We start from the raw sequence: 15,879 nt of genomic DNA, 5'->3' as shown, positions 1-15,879 counted from the left end.
CTCTTCCCCGGCGCTTTGGTGCATGACTGAGGCGGGCGAGGGGGAGCAGGGAAGGGGCGAGAGTGCCGTGGCGGAAGCCCCCGCCTCCCTTGCGCCAGGAGGGCTCCCTCCTGCTCCTGCTCCTCCTCCTCCTCCTCCTGGCTGGGGATCATCGGAGCAGCAGCAGCAGCAGCAGCAGCAGCAGCGGGGGAAAGAGGAGGGCGGCGGCCGCTGTCTTGGAGGGAGGGCTGGGCGGGGGCTTGGCTGCGATCCCTGCCCCCCTTGCTCTCTTTCTTTCCGGGCGGAGGGGCGCGGGGGCTGCGCCGGAGGGCTCCCTTGGAGGGAAGCATGACTCTGGAGTCCATCATGGCCTGCTGCCTGAGCGAGGAAGCCAAGGAAGCCCGGCGCATCAACGACGAGATCGAGAGGCAGCTCCGCAGGGACAAGAGGGACGCCCGCAGGGAGCTCAAGCTGCTCCTCCTCGGTGAGTCAGCCAGGGAGCCAGGGGCCCCGCTCCCGCTGCAGGGACACTCCGGTCTGGCGCAAGGCTATGGAACTCTGGGAGCTGGAGTTGGTCGTCAGCCCTGGGCGACCCACAGCGAACCAGGAGGTGGAGGTGGTGGGAAGGGGCGCCTGGGCATTTGTGTGTGTTGTGTATGAGTGTGTATGTGAATGTCTCTGTGTGTGCAAGCGACAGGGAGGGGGATGTAAGGGAGGAGGAAGCCCTGCCGAGTGGAGGGCCTTCCTCCCTTCCCTTTCCAATGGGGCTGGGGCTGCTGCCACTGCCATTGCCGCCGCCGCCTTGGTTTCCTGCAGAACTAGCCCCCTCCTGCCCTGCCTCCTTTGAGCTGGAGGCTCCCTTTCCTTCCGCTCCCTGGCCTGGCTGCTTCGGAGGGGCTGCTGGGTGGGGAGGAGAGGGAGGAGGAGGAGGAGAGTGGCCGGCTGCCCAAAATGGAGAGAGAGGCAGCTGGAAGGAGGAGGAGGAGGAGGAGGAGGAGCGGAGAGGGACCTGCAGCAGCAGCAGCAGCAGAGGGAGGGAGGGAGGAAGGGATGGGTGGCAAAGGGGGAAGATATCCCTGCAATCCCCCCTGAAAACACGCATTTATTTCCCAAGGCTGAAGGGGGAGAAGGGAGGAGTTGCCTCCAGGGATGGATGGGGACAGCGGTGATCGTCTGCATTGTTCCCAGTCTGCGCTCACAGCCTCCAGGAGGAGGATGCCTTGCCTCCCCTTCCTGCCTCCTCCTCCTCCTCCTCCTCCTCCTTTTGCAGAATAAGGTTTTATTCCCCCCCTTTTCCCTTTTCAAGAAACAATGGCCACCCTCCAGACAAACCTGACATTAAAAATGGCAGTAGTACCCCAAAAAACAGCTGTAGAATATGTCAGCCTTCCTGGACATAACAAGAAGGGAGATGTTTACAAGGTGCCATCCTCAAAGGAAATTACAATAATAATAATAATAATAATAATTTTGATTTATATCTTGCCTCTCCTTACGGATCAAGGCGAGCCACCCTCCAAACAAATCTGATATTAGAAATGGCACTAGTATCCCAAAACCGGTTTCAGAAGATGCTAGCCTTCCTGGACACATAACAAGAGATATTTACAAGGTGCCATCCTTGAAGGCAATGGCAATGCCCACCCTCCAAACAAATCTGACATTAGAAATGGCAGCAGTACCCCAAACCCAGCCTTCCTGGACATATAGTAAGGAATGTTTACCAAGTGCCATCCTTGGAGAAAGAAATTATAATGGCCACCTTCCAAACCAACCTGGCTTTAGAAATGGCAGTAGTACCCTAGAAGGAGTTGCAATATTCACAAAGCCCAGTCCATTAGGAACAAAGACAGTAGCTTCCTAACTATATGTATTGATACAAGAGCCCTCACTGCTGCACATATAAAGAAAGGGATCTTTCATTTTGAATCCTGGGCCACTGAATTTTTTGTAAACAGATTTATTGCTTTCAGACATCTACATTAACTGTAAAGATATGAAAGATGCCTTTGGAAAATTTAGAGCAAGGGACGTTATTTGCATCTTTCTGGATCCCATTGCATTCTCACCCCTTTCCAAGGCCTTAATATCCCTGTATCACCCAGAAAAGCTCATGCTGGGGGGAAAAAGCCCCACAATTAATCTTAAAGGTGCTGCCACATTCCTTTTTCCCCTCTCCCCTCCCTTCTTCCTTTTTTGTCCTCCTAACAAAGCTTACATTTAAAATACTCAGGGGAGCGTTTAGGTCTGTGCCCATCCATGCCTGAATATGTCCAAGGTTGGCTGGCTTAGAATGAAAGGGAAAACAAACTTTGGACCAGGGATGGCTATAACAGGGGTATCCATTTTGCTATATAGCCTGTGTGAAAATAGGAACTGTTTTCTGCAGTGGGGCTGTTTTTACATTTTAGGGCACCCCTTAAAATAAAGATAGCTGTAATTCCCAACTGCTTTTGTCTATCTTTTTTCTTTCAAAAAAGAAAGATTATTTTGTCATGGCGAATCCTGTTTCGACAAGGTTTGCTTGATACAGAGCTGAAGTCAGAGGGACAGATTGTGACTAAGAGTAACGGCCTGGAAAGAAAAAATGTCTGCAGCACTGTTTGCTGGGAAGGCGTGGTGTTATAAAACTGGCTTCCATGTGTGGAAGAAGGCGTGAATGGTTCCTTGCTTTATTGAAGCCTTTCTCTGCTTTATGCTATCTAGGGTACAGTGTGTTTTGAGCTAAACTAAAAATGGCTCACAACTGAGAGATCTACAGACTTTCATTTCAGTGGCTATATAGCAATGTGTGCTTATCTCTTATTTTTTCCTTACGTAATTTCTGGTTTATGATAGGGCTGTGGAGACAGATGGAGGAAGAGTGTCGTGCTGCAAAGAATCTTTGCTTTTTGAACAACGTGTCGTTGGATTGTTCAGTGTTTTAGTGGAGGCAGGTTGGAAATGCAATATGTGTGCCTGTCGTTTTGTTGGTGTGATATCACTGGACTGTATCACATTGTCATGACAGTCAAATACAGCAGCAACCCTACATTACAGTTTACCATTTGCTGCATTTGGTCTCCATTTCCTGTTTTATTAAGGCTGCATCGCATCCAGAGTTAGGCGTGATCTCAGATTAGAGAAGTATAGGTTTAAAAACATGGTAACCTCCTTGAGTTTTGAACATGCTATTTACTTAAGCATTTGCATCTGGTAATGGAGCTTCAACAAATAATCAACAGTTGATTATTTAATCGTGTCATATATACAATGAACCTACATACGTTCCAAGTGTTAGTGATAGTACTGTATTTGATATCTGCTGTTATTTTGTTATAGGTATGTAAAAAAATAATAATACATGATTGGCTATATAAATGTTTGGGTTTAGAGCACATCAGGAATTGTGGCTTGATGGTTCCAGCAACTGTGCCAATTGAAAAATGGGCTTTATAATAGTGTTGCTTGAAAGTAAACATGGTTTGCTATCTCTTAAAAATATAATTTGTGAAGTTAGCTTGGTGGATATGTATAACATATCCATATATGAGAGCCATTAGGGCTGAAGGGCGGGATATAAATACCTAAATAAATAAATACCAGGGTTTTCTCTGGAGCAGCGCTTCGACTGTGGAACTCCCTCCCCAAGGAAGTTAGGCTGGCTCCATCTCTTTTAAGCATCTGGTGGTCAGACAAAACAGTACTGTACCTCATGGCATTCAGTGTTTCAAATGACTGTTTAAACAATTTCAAAATTAGGTTCTAGAATTATTTTTGTACTGCGTTTTGGGAGTTTTTAAAGAGTAAAATGTTTTATCTTTGCATTATTTTAATTGGTTTTTATTTGTTCATTGCCTCAAGAGCCCTTGTGAGTTGGGAGACAATTCTTCTTCTTCTTCTTCTTCTTCTTCTTCTTCATCACCACCACCACCACCATCATCATCATCATCATATCATGACAGGGTCTTGCAGTGGAGTTAGGCTGCCAAATTCTCAGTCAAGTTTCCAGTATTCTGCTTTCTTTCTCAAGTCTAATAGACACACTCTTCACTGTCCATCAAACACTCCTGCTGAGCACCCTATATTCATTTCAATTATGTGTTTTCTAGGCTCTCTAAACAAGCTTTTCTGAAATGTTTAGCCACAGGGCTTGGGAGATTAAGACCATTGTCAGCAAACTGGTAGTTAAACAAACATAGCTGAAATTTGTTTATCTACAATTTGTTTATCTACAATCTACAATGAGTAGCAAGTTAATGTGGGATTGTGAAATAGACTCTTAAAGCAACCTCACTGGAATCAGTTATTCTCTTTGAGTTTTCAATAAATTTCTTTGTGCATTTCACAGTAGTTTAGATAAAATATTGATAAAACCAAATTTGCTGCTCAGAAAGCAGTGAGACTTAACATCCAAATAGTTTTATGGCTGGAAGGACAGATACACCCTGAATATGTTTACCTGGGAATGAACTCCAAAAGAACAATAAGGTATATCTTCAGCACCGAATCAATATTAGCTCTAAATGTGTTGTTCAGTGGATGCCATTTATTTACTGCAGTTCATCAATCTTTGGATGATACAATTTTTATAACGTTGGAAGAAGTCTTTTACCAACCTTGGCTTTTGTTTATTGAAGGGATCTCTCAGTGGCTTTTTATTCTTTATAAGGGGCAGATTTTGTGGTGCATGGAAGATAATTTGAAATGAAGGACTTCTGTAGAAAGAATTTGGATAACTAAGTAGCTGTAGCTGCAATTTTAAACCATAGGGGAAATATCTATTTTCCTCGTGAAAAAAAATAAAACATATTTGGGCGGAAATTGAAAAAAAAATACAGAATTTATTTTTAAAGTGTCCTTTAAAAGTCACTCTTTATATGTAGCAACATAAAATGTGTGCTGTAGAATTTGATTTGGCCTTTAAATCAATGTGTTTTGTATATGATTACACAATGTATGATTGATTTTTTGAATCCCCCCTCCCCCTTTGACATAGCTGCTGAACCTTGAAAAACTCTCTCATGGTTTTTGCCTTTTTCTGAGGAGCAGGCAAAAGGTTAAAATTGAAAAGAGAAAAAAACATTACTGTTATAGTAAAACAAAGAAAGGTATTATGTATTCTGAACATCATCATCTCCTCCACAGTGTCAAGAAGACACAGAAAGCATCCATTTTCAGAAAAAAGGCTGAGAGGGAAAGCTGGGGTGGGGTTCAGGGCTAAAATCAGGATACTGTACTCATTTTGTTGCATGAAATTTTGTCTTGTCAGTTTCATTTTCTGAGCTGCCATGATCAGCTTATGCTGCTTCTGATAATTAATTTTGTCATCTTCATAGATTTCTTGAAAAAGGTTTGCCCAGATTGAGGTTAAACTGTCTAATCCTTAGTACAACAATTTATTTCTTAATTTGGTGTCAGTGTTTCCAAACACGGACCAGTTTCTTTCACATGCTGCAGAAGATGGGGGAGTCTGAAGAGGGCAAGGAGAGGAGCCACAAGCAGACTTGTTCAAAGGCACCATGTTGTAATAAGGGTGTGTTTGTCAGAATCGTGAACTGCATCCCTGGACCAGATACTTGAAAATATTTTGTATTCTGCAACATCAAAAGGTTTCTTTCCAGCATCACCTTCTAAATATGTGTAGAAATGGGGGAGCAGAGGCCAGGTGATATATATATTAACATCTTGCCTAAAATATTTTGTACAACATGCTGAAATAAAACATTTCATAATGCAAATTACTTCAATTTTTGGTGGATGGGGAGACAGAAAAGTCTAGCTGTAGGAGGAAAAAAACCCCTTTCCCTCCCTTTTATAGGCCTTTACATTTCTAGCTACTCTGAGACCAGTTTGTTCACAGTAAATTCCATTGAACACATTAGGCTTGTTTTTGAATTGCAGTGTATGTGTCAAGGAAGCATTGCCTTCTGATGACAAGACAGAGAATACCTACAAAAGTTTACTGTTTCTTTTGGGCAAATTTGTTTCAAAGTTATATTTCAACAGACCAGTTTGTGAAACATTTTGTAGGGGTATGTGTGCGTGTGTGTATTAACACATTGTAGATGGATATAGCCACATTTGGAGCAGTGTTCTCACTCCCAAGATCTTAAGTGAATGGCACAAAATAGGAAGATGTGTTTTAAAAAAATGGCAGCCAGAATGATAGTTCTTAATCCCCAGGACTTAAAAAAAAGTTAAGTGAATGTACAAAATTGGAAGATGGGTTTTCAAAATGGCAATTGGAATGATTAGTGATGTAGAGCACCATCTCTAGCTAAAAAGGAAAGTAACGTTGCTTTGGAAAAAGAGAACTAATGATCAGGCATTTGGAAAATATATATAGGCCATGGCAAAAGGAGAATTTCCCCGCCATTTCTCATAATACTAAAACTGAGTCAAGCAGTAATGTTGATTGACAGATTAAAATTGAGAAAAGAACGCATGCATTCATAGTACACATAGTTGACTGAATCCACTACCCCAGGATATAGCAAAGATCATTAGTATAGGTGGTTTCAAAAGAGGAGTAGATGAACTAGTGGAGGATAGCAATGTTAAAGTCTGGAGGGCTCAGTGAAGCCTCATTGTTCAGTGGCAGAATGCTCCATATACCAGGGCTCTAATGCTCAAGCTTTGCTTGTGGATTTTCTAGAGATATTTCATTGGAGCTGTAGGAAGCAAGATGGACATTTGGTCTGATCCAGGTCAGTTTTTAAATCTCCTGAAACAAAAACAAGTTACATGTCTTATAATTGGGATGTGAGAAATTAGCCAAGAAGTAAGAAAAAAAATTCCCACAAACAAGCTACCTGCATTTTTCTTACGTTGCCAACTGAAGCAAGTAGAACATTAAATAGTAGAGTCAACTAAAGTTTCACTTAGTTTTCATGCAATGGTTCTTCTTTGTCTCTCCTTCTCTTCATGAGTCTGTAGATATAAAAATGGTTTGTATTCATATGACATGTGTTCTTGCACATGTTATACTCAAATTGTATTTTGCTATCATGAAAATAATACAAGGGACACATATCTCCCCTGAGTTCTTCAATTTATAGTCTACTATTTCTCAGTATGCATTTTAAGATGTCCCATCTAATCTCCATATCTTCTCAGTTTACAAGGAGAAAGGCAGTGGCCCTAAATCAGGGGTCCCCAAACTGTGCTCTTTAAGAGATTTTGGACTTCAGCTCCCAGAAAACCAGACTATTGGCCAACATCTGGGAGCTGAAGTTCAAAATCTCTTAAATGGCACAGTTTGGGGACCACTGTCCTAAATGAATGCATGAATCCTTCTTTGACCTTATTAGGGGGAAAAAGTTGCCATAGCCTTCTAAAAGCAATGACCAAGAACATTTATTACAAAAGAAAAGAGGCCCTAGTACCCCTGTAATTCAAATACGGACCTACTTCAGTTAACAAAAAAAGGTTCCTTTTTCCCTCCTCCTCCTCTATCTAGCTGGGAGATTTTTAGCAGCATTGACATTGGGAGAGTGGTGAAAGAGGACTGGAGAAACACAGTTTTTCAGTGTGAGGTTATAGCAGTGTGTTTTCATCAGCAGTGCAATAAAGGCTAGCCCAAGAGTGGGATTCTGCTGTAGCTGATTCTACCATGCCTGCTTCCTATGTGAAAGATAAACAGAAGATGCTTTCAGAAACTGCTACTGAGGGTGAAGTATGCAGCACGAGCAGAGGGAACAGGGGCAAAGTGGATAAACCTTCACGAGCTACTTCCAGCATAAACAGAATCATAGAGTTGGAAGAGACCATAAGGGCATCCAGTCCAACTCCTTGCCATGCTGGAAGACACAAGCAGAGCACTCCCAACAGGAGGCCATCAAGCCTCTGTTTAAAAACCTCCAAAGAAGGAGACTCCACCACTCTCCAAAGCAGCCTGTTTCACTGTCAAAAAGCTCTTACCATCAGGAAGTTCTTCCTAATGTTGAGGTGGAATCTCTTCTCCTGTAGCGTGAATCCATTGCTCTAGGTACTAGTCTCTGGAGCAGCAGAAAACAAGCTTGAGTGTCCTCAAATATGACATCCCTTCAAATATTTAAACATGGCTATCATGCCCCCTTTTAACATCTTTTCTCCAAATGAAACATATCCAACCCCCTAAGCCCCTTCTCAAAGGGCATGGTTTCCAGACCTTTCACCATTTTGGTCTGCTTCCTCTGGACATGCCGCAGCTTGTCAATATCCTTTTGAATTGTGGTGACCTGTACTGAACACAATATGCCAGGTAAGGTCTGACCAAAGATGTAGATGTTTGGCTACCAAAGTGAAAATCATAAAAAACATGGAAGTTGGTGAAAGAATGGATGCTTTTTGGAAGTTTTAATGCAGTCTCTAGAAGGTTCAAAATATACAATTTAGTTACATAAGGCTTACTCAGTCTACTTGTTTAATTTCACATGTGTATGTTGTGTGTGTGTGTGTGCATGCGACTGAGCCTTCAAGTCACTTGCCAATGAATTTCATAGGGTTTCCTTAGGCAAGAAATATGCTGAGGTTTTGCAAGTTCCTTCCTCTGAAGTACAGCCTACAGCACCTGGTATTCATTGGCTGTCTGCCATTGAAGTACTAACAGGGCTGACCCTGCTTAGATTCAAAGATCAAACAGGATCTGGTGTCTTCATTGTGCATATTGTTAGTTTTGGATAAGAAATTTGCTGGAACATGTGTGGCAATACGCTGTTCCAGTTTTTCCATGTTATTTCTGCCTCTGGCATCAGATTTTCTATTAAAGAAGTAATGCCCAGGAACACACATACTTCATTAACTGAATTATACCTGTACTGCATTTGCTGTTCTTTCAATAAAGGTCCACTGAATTTCAACATTTCATGAAAGCCAGTATGGTTGCTGCTGATGTTAGGTTCCAAATTAGTTTTGTACTGATCTTTCTAAACCATAGAAAGATGGTTTAAGCGACTGTACCCTTGAAAACACATTCAGTAAAATGACCTGGCATCAGACCTGCTGTACATGTGATGTTCCTTCCAAATTAGTTGGTCTATGAGCAACTTAATTATATGTGCAAAAATCTGGATTGTAATTAGAATGAATTCCCAACAAATTGGAGAATCTTGTTGGACAAGATAGACCTTTGATCTCATCCAGCAGGGCTTCTTTTCTGTATAGTATATGCTTTGTAGATAGGTAAAATTGGAAGACTAAATACTAAACAGATTATTTTACATCTCTTTGTATTTAAAAAAAACCATGTAAGTAGAAATGTAAAAAGGTAAAAAAAAAAAAATCTCAGCTGGCTAGTTAATTAGTACCAGCCAAAATTCTCCAAAACTGCAGGCTTTTGAATTCTCCAGAGCTCTTTATCTGGCTCCAGGGCTGAATTATCAATGGTTCCATTGGTACAGTTGTTCCAGGCCCTTCACCTTCTGAGTCAGGAGTAAATGAAAAAGGCACTGCTTGCTTACTTCCTTTTCTTCCATAGTCATTTCCGGAATCTCCTGTTGTCAATATTTTGTGTGTTAACTTGAGTAAATGAGTAAAATGCATGGCATCAGAGTATTAGTCTCGTGTAGAATTGAAAATGGGTTCAGACATGAAGATGTTTGTGCTGCTGTCTGTCATTTATTTACTGTTTCGTCATTTTATTTATTTTCTGTGCCTGCTGTATTCCTACGTATACGTAAAGGGTCTCCTGCTTCTGGAATTGTTCCAGGCTCTGAACTGTCTTAATCATTTCATGTTTGGCTAAATGGTACCAATCATAACACTGATGATAATAACAATGATGTTGAAATGGAGGGGGGGAGGAAAGAAACCCAATAAATGGATTGATTGTTGTGGCCATTGATTCACAGCTAGACTAACTCCTCAGATGGAGATTGGAGACCAACTAGATTACCACACTACACTCCTACAGTGCTGCTATTCCACTTTAATTGCTCTGGCTGCCTCCTGTTGCATTCTGGGATTTGCAGTTTAAGGAGGGGCATTTAGAATCCTCAGCCAGAGAGCTCTTAGGCCTCACTGAACTACAAACCCCAGAATGCAACAGGAGGCAGCCAGAGCAGTAAAAGTGGAATTTCAGCACTATAAAAGAGTAGTGCGGTAATGTGGTAAGTGAATAATAGTTAGCTTTCAGTTTATGTCTGTTTAGCTATCTACAGGTGGCCCTCCACATTTGCAGCATTGACTTTTGCGGCTTTGATTAATATGTTCTGTCTTGGAATCTCTTGGACCTCCAGCACAATTCTGCCAGAGGTTGACCACATGTTGTGCTGGAAAACCTAGGAAGTTTGTAGAGGACGCACTTACCTAGGTCTTCTAGCATGGTTCTGTTATCAACCTCTGGGAGTTGTTGACCATAGAGTTGCACTGGAGGACCTAGAGATTCTTGGAGAGGTGTTCTCTTAGGTAAAAGAAAAATATTGGGTTTTTTTGTTTGCTGTTTTCCCACATTCATGAGTGTCCTTCACTCCTAACCCAGCAAAAGTGAATGGACTATACAGTATATATATTGCTATTCTCCAGTTGTTGGTAGGGTGGTGTATCTTTTACTCTTATCAATTTTATAGGTTTTTTTTAAACTTATGTAAAGTCTACACAGGCAGCCAATGTCATGTAATTGACTATGAATATGGAAATCAGGATTCCAATCTCTGCTCAGCCATGGAAAAAACAACCTATGGCAAGGTCACCCTATGGCAAGTTATACTCTCTTAGCCTCCAAGGAAGGCAAAAGGCAAACTCTCTTTGAACATATCTAGCCAAGAACACTCATGATAAGTTCACCTTAGGGTTGTCATAAATGGGACATGACTTGAATGCACACAACAACAACAAAAAGAGTCTACATTCATCACCTAAGGACAACAAAATGTAGGAGAATTGCAGTGGGAGGTTGTCACTTGATTGGAAACCTTATTTTTCCTACTGTAGGAAGATTTTTATGTAAGTTAACTGTTATACTTGTAACATTATTACAAGTTATCAAATTTACTGTCAGAAAGACCAATTGTTTTCTTTTCAGACTAACAGTTGTTAAAAAAAGCTCAGACATAAAAGTTGCATGAAACTAATACTAGGATATCATGGGAATGAACAAATGTCACCTAATGTTTCCCATTGGGAATCTTTTCTAAGAATGTTTCCCAGATTTATTTTCAAGGATTTTACATTTTTGTAGGGTGGGGTGGGGGGTACAGCCCTCTAAGGTTTCCCCAGGGGGGTAATATGGCCCCCTAGCCTTCCCTGCCTAGCCCAGATGTACATGTTTGGGCTGTCCTAGTCTCAGTAGAGAGTAACTCTTCCCTACACTCCCATATCCACACCCACCTAAGGATTACAGGACTGCCACATAGTTCTTCTATTATACAGCTGATTTGGAGACAGTTAAAAGCCCTTATTGGAGAGGGGCTTGATGCAGTTGTCTTCTTTACTCACCGATGTCACTCTTAGATCTCTTACATAAAAAGAAAATAAAGGAAGATGGCTTTTCTGACCTCTGCTAGTCCATGACAACGGACTCAGCAGATTCCCTTCTCTTGATATATTTGTTTGAGCAGGAAAGCAGAATAATAAAAATTAAAAAAATCCTACCCCCCCCAAAAAAAAAACCCTCTGTAGGGAAGCTGACAGTACAGTAAAAATGTCTGTTTAAGCAAGTTTAAAAATGGGAGAAAAGAGGAAAGGATGAATACAGTACTGATTTAATTTATAGTTTTTAAAAAAGAAAATGGCTGTTAGGGGAAACTGCATGAATAGGTACTTTACTGAGAGTGAAACCATAACGGAGGGACATTCTGGATGTAAGGGGTGAGAAATGGGTAGAAGTTTCTTGTGCCAGGCAAATGGGCCTTCTGGAGGTCCACAGGTCCCTGGCCCCACGGCTTAAGAAAACAGGAGTGAATTCCAGAGGGGGGAAAGGAAGCCGTGAAAGAACAGGAACTGAATTAGGAAAGGAGGGAGAGACAAATGGGTGTGAGTTCAAAACTCCTGTTTCTTCCTCTCTTTGCTCTTGGTTCTGTGTTCCTGCCATGAGAAGGGAAAGTATTAATTGAGATGGACATCTCAGGCAGTTCCAGGAATTTAAGCAATGAGGAGTAAACACAGGATCTTCATGAGACTCTTAAGTGTCTCTGGCAGAACTGCCACATCTTACAAACCACATCAAGAATAAGTAAATTATTATTATTATTATTATTATTATTTTACTAATTACTGTGTATATTTTGTTTCCAATCATGCTCTCGTGGCCGTGGGAGTCAATTTTCTTGTCATGTTTTTAGACCTTTGTAACAACTGAAAATGAGTGAAAGGCACTTCCTGTTTACTTCTTGCCTTTAAAGGAATTGTTTCCCAGGGATGAAATTGGCCTTGGGCAGGTGCTAAAAGCAAAAGTCCACACACTGCAGAAGATATTTAGGGACAAAAATGGTGGATTTGTTTATTTGTTTGTTTGTTTACACCCAGGGCCACAAAACCAGCCCTGATGGCTATATGCAACTCATGAGCTTTACTTTGCCCATCACTGATCTACTGACATCTGCAAGACATCCATCAAGATTGCTCCTGTGAGGTTTCTTACTGTCACCCCAGATTGACAGGAGCAACCCTGTCCTTGTGTCTTTTTCTTTGCTGGACTGTTGGTGGAATGACTGTTCTCAGATGTGCAGACAATACAGTTTTGAGGGAATATGTTCCTTTATTAGAGGGGGAAGGTTGCCAGGTCAGGACTACCAATGGGCCCTGAATTTCAAGAGTGAAACCTAAGACCCAGGAAAGACTCATGATGTCACATGGGATGGGTCCTAGTGATGTCATTAAGCATGATGCTTTAAATATCAATCACAGCTACACAAAGTATGCCATCTAAATTAAAAATATCAGGTCTAACAAAGGAGAAAAATATATGTACAAACACAGTTGAAGGCAGTGCTCTTGCCCTGAGTTATCTCCCCTCGCCTTAATGACTAGAGACGAAAGGCCAGGTCTTCAGACCTGGCAATCCTCGATGTGACTTATGAATGTTGGCCAGTACTGAGACTGATCAATTTATAAAACATGTCTGTAAACTACTCTGTTAAAGCCTTTTGTGCTTGTTTGTGAAAAAGCAGCATATAAGTAATCAAAATCAATAATGAACCCTTCACTGCCCTAGTACAACGAAATCTAAAGATTAATATCAACTTCTCATGGAACATTCACTGCCATGGCCCCCACCATTATAGAACAACTTATCAGAAGAAATCTATCTTATCACCACTTTAGATGCCCTCAATAAGGCACTAAAGACGGATCTCTTCAGGCGGGCAACCCACCCGACCTTCTGTAAAGAAATGGAAGAAATCCCACTTCTGATCGGAACAGCACATTGTAACTGATGTTTTTATTAGTATTGTTGATTCAAGTTTTAACTGATTATTGTTTATAATATATATTTTAGATACCATTGTATTGTATGTGGTTTTATGGTGGGAGATGGGAAAATATAAATAAAATTATTATTGTTGTTATTAAGTAACACAAGGTAGCTTGCATCCACACTGCAGAAATAATCCAATTTGACACCACTTTGACTGTCATGGGGTTTTCTGTCATTGCCCTCCTCTGAGGTAGAATGTGACTTGCCCAAGATTACCCAGTGGCTTCCGTAGCTTAACGGATTTTAACTCTGGTCTCCAGAGTCATAGTCCAACACTCAAATCACTACACCATGCTCGGTCTGTTTTGTATACAGAAGCTTTTTCTGCAGTGGAGAAAGAGAAAGTAGAAATATTGCTACAGTGGTCCCTATGGATTCGCGGGGGATACGTTCCTGCCCGCCCTCTGTGAATCTGAAATTTTGCAAATATTCAAGTCCCATTGTCCCCAATGGCGGGCAGCTGTTGGGGACATTGGGACCCCTCCCTCCCTCCTTCTTCTTGTAATCCACATCGGCTGCATGGAGACTCGCTTTCCCAGCAGCTCTCGGGGCCCAGCACATGCCCTGGTCCCTCCACCATAGCCAGTTGACGTATCATGCGCCCATTGGCTGCAGCAGAGGGATGCAGGGCGTGTGCATGCTGGGCCCTGAGCTCTGCTGGGAAAGTGAGTCCCCATGCGGCCGGGGGGGGGGGGAGGAAGGAAGGGAGAGAGGGAAGGAAGACTTGCCATCCGTGAATGATCAAAATCACAAATGACAAGTCCGTGGATACCAAGGGACGAGTGTATAACTTAAAAATGGATGTGAACAACACTCTGGGTAGTGCTGAGAAGTCTGCCTCCAGGCTTGTACTTTGCTACTCTGTACAGCCATGAATGCCGATTGAATGTTGACTATATTAGGCTTGGGTGATCAGAACTGGAGAGAGGAGGGAGGTTGTAGAAAAATCTCTGTTCCATTCAGACTGACAGTTGTTAAAAAAAAGCATAGACATAAAAGCTGCATGAAACTAATACTAGGATATCCTGGGAATGAACAAACGTCACTTAATGTTTCCCATTAGGAATCTTTTGTAAGAATGTTACCCAGATTTTTTTTCAATTCAAGGATTACATTTTTTCAGTCTAAAAAGTTTAAAATTTTGTATATAGTTTGGACTCTGATGTAATATTCACAATTTGCTTCATGTCTTTCCACTTAGTATTTTTGCCACAAGTACAGCATTTGTAATTGCCTAAGAAGCTACAAGCAGTTTCACTATTACATTAAGATGTTTTCATCATGGGGAAAAAATAATTGGAAAATTCTAGATACATTAAGCTAAAATCTTATAATCAGAAACTTCAGATTTGTAGGCAATTACATGTTCCATTCTTCAGAAGAGAAGGGCATTCTGAATGTACATGTGGAAAAGTTCAGTGTGGATTATTTTTCATAGGGTTATTTTACAATTGCCCACTACCTTATTGGAGCCTTTGCATATGATCATTTTTTCATCTTGCATCTGAGAACATATGCAGGCATGTATAGTACATTCATAGGGGTAGAAAAATATATTGATATTTATTGAAAATTTTAGATGGCTTCTGTGTATTAGCAGGAATGGGCTTAAAATTTTGTTATCCTTGCTTGTTATCTTTCATGATTCCTGCTTAATTAATTGCAGCAAACCATTTAACTGAGTGCTGTTTACTTTCATTGTTATTCTGTCCTTGGGTAACTGTTTTAAGTTGCCTTGTGTAATGCCTTGCACTTTTATATGCCCTCAACAATGTTAGATTTCACACTAAGAACAACAACAGATTCCTTTGTAGGGTGCATTAGTAGGCTATGGCTGTTCATTTCAGTGGTTGAGACTCCTCATTCTCATGCCTTGCAGAATTTCTGAGCTGTTTGCCAATAACTCAGCATTGAACAAGCTATTGTGATGTGAAGCTACATAAGAAAATTTGCGTACATTTTACTAAAACAGCAAATGGAAAACAATATCTGGCTACAGTATGCATATCGAGTAAGAAAAAAGTATGAATTCAAGGCATCATTTTCTTTCTTTCCTCTGTTCCTGCCATGAGAAGGGGTGTATAAATTTGTCAGTTTGTAATCTTCAACAGCAGTTTTCTTTTTCTTTTGGGAGGGTGAGGAATAGAATCCCTTGAGCTATTCCAACCCACATTTCTGGGTAGCTTGGTGTCAGCCAGGAAGTCAAACAAAAGGTTTCCTTAGTATGACTGCCGACTTATAAGGCCAAAATGAATTTGAGCACGAAAAGTTGGAAGGATGCCATAAGTCCTTGTTTTGCTTTAATTGTAACCTCTCAGACTTGGAGCTGTGTTGGGTGCGGGGGGAAGGGTGGTAAGGAAATCCAGTGGGGTTTATTGTGTCTGTGACAGAAAATTAATTTTATGGGCTATGAAATTTTGAACTCTACAATTTAGAGGTTCCATGTAGGGGAGAGATAGTATCTTTCTGGCTTTAGAGAGCTTAAAGTAAAGTTTTGCTTCCAGAGCACATTTACAAGACAG

The 15,879-nt window shown here is 41.3% G+C and overlaps 1 protein-coding gene across 1 annotated transcript in view; it reads left to right on the top strand.

Moving 5' to 3' along the window:
• Positions 1-249: 249 nt before the first annotated feature.
• Positions 250-15,879, top strand: part of LOC149286014 (guanine nucleotide-binding protein G(q) subunit alpha-like) — a 143,016-nt gene continuing 127,386 nt past the window's right edge. Inside the window, exon 1 of the mRNA XM_089494560.1 lies at positions 250-463. Within this exon, the coding sequence (XP_089350686.1) occupies positions 328-463 (136 nt within the window). The 5' untranslated portion in view covers positions 250-327. The remainder of the gene's footprint in view (positions 464-15,879) is intronic.

Source organism: Sceloporus occidentalis, unplaced genomic scaffold (genome assembly GCF_023333645.1).
Source record: "Sceloporus occidentalis isolate IW3139 unplaced genomic scaffold, rSceOcc1.0.p SCAF_73, whole genome shotgun sequence".
NCBI classification, from domain to species: domain Eukaryota; kingdom Metazoa; phylum Chordata; class Lepidosauria; order Squamata; family Phrynosomatidae; genus Sceloporus; species Sceloporus occidentalis.
The sequence above is the reverse complement of the archived record's forward strand: the minus strand, read 5'-3'. Positions and strand labels throughout refer to the sequence as shown.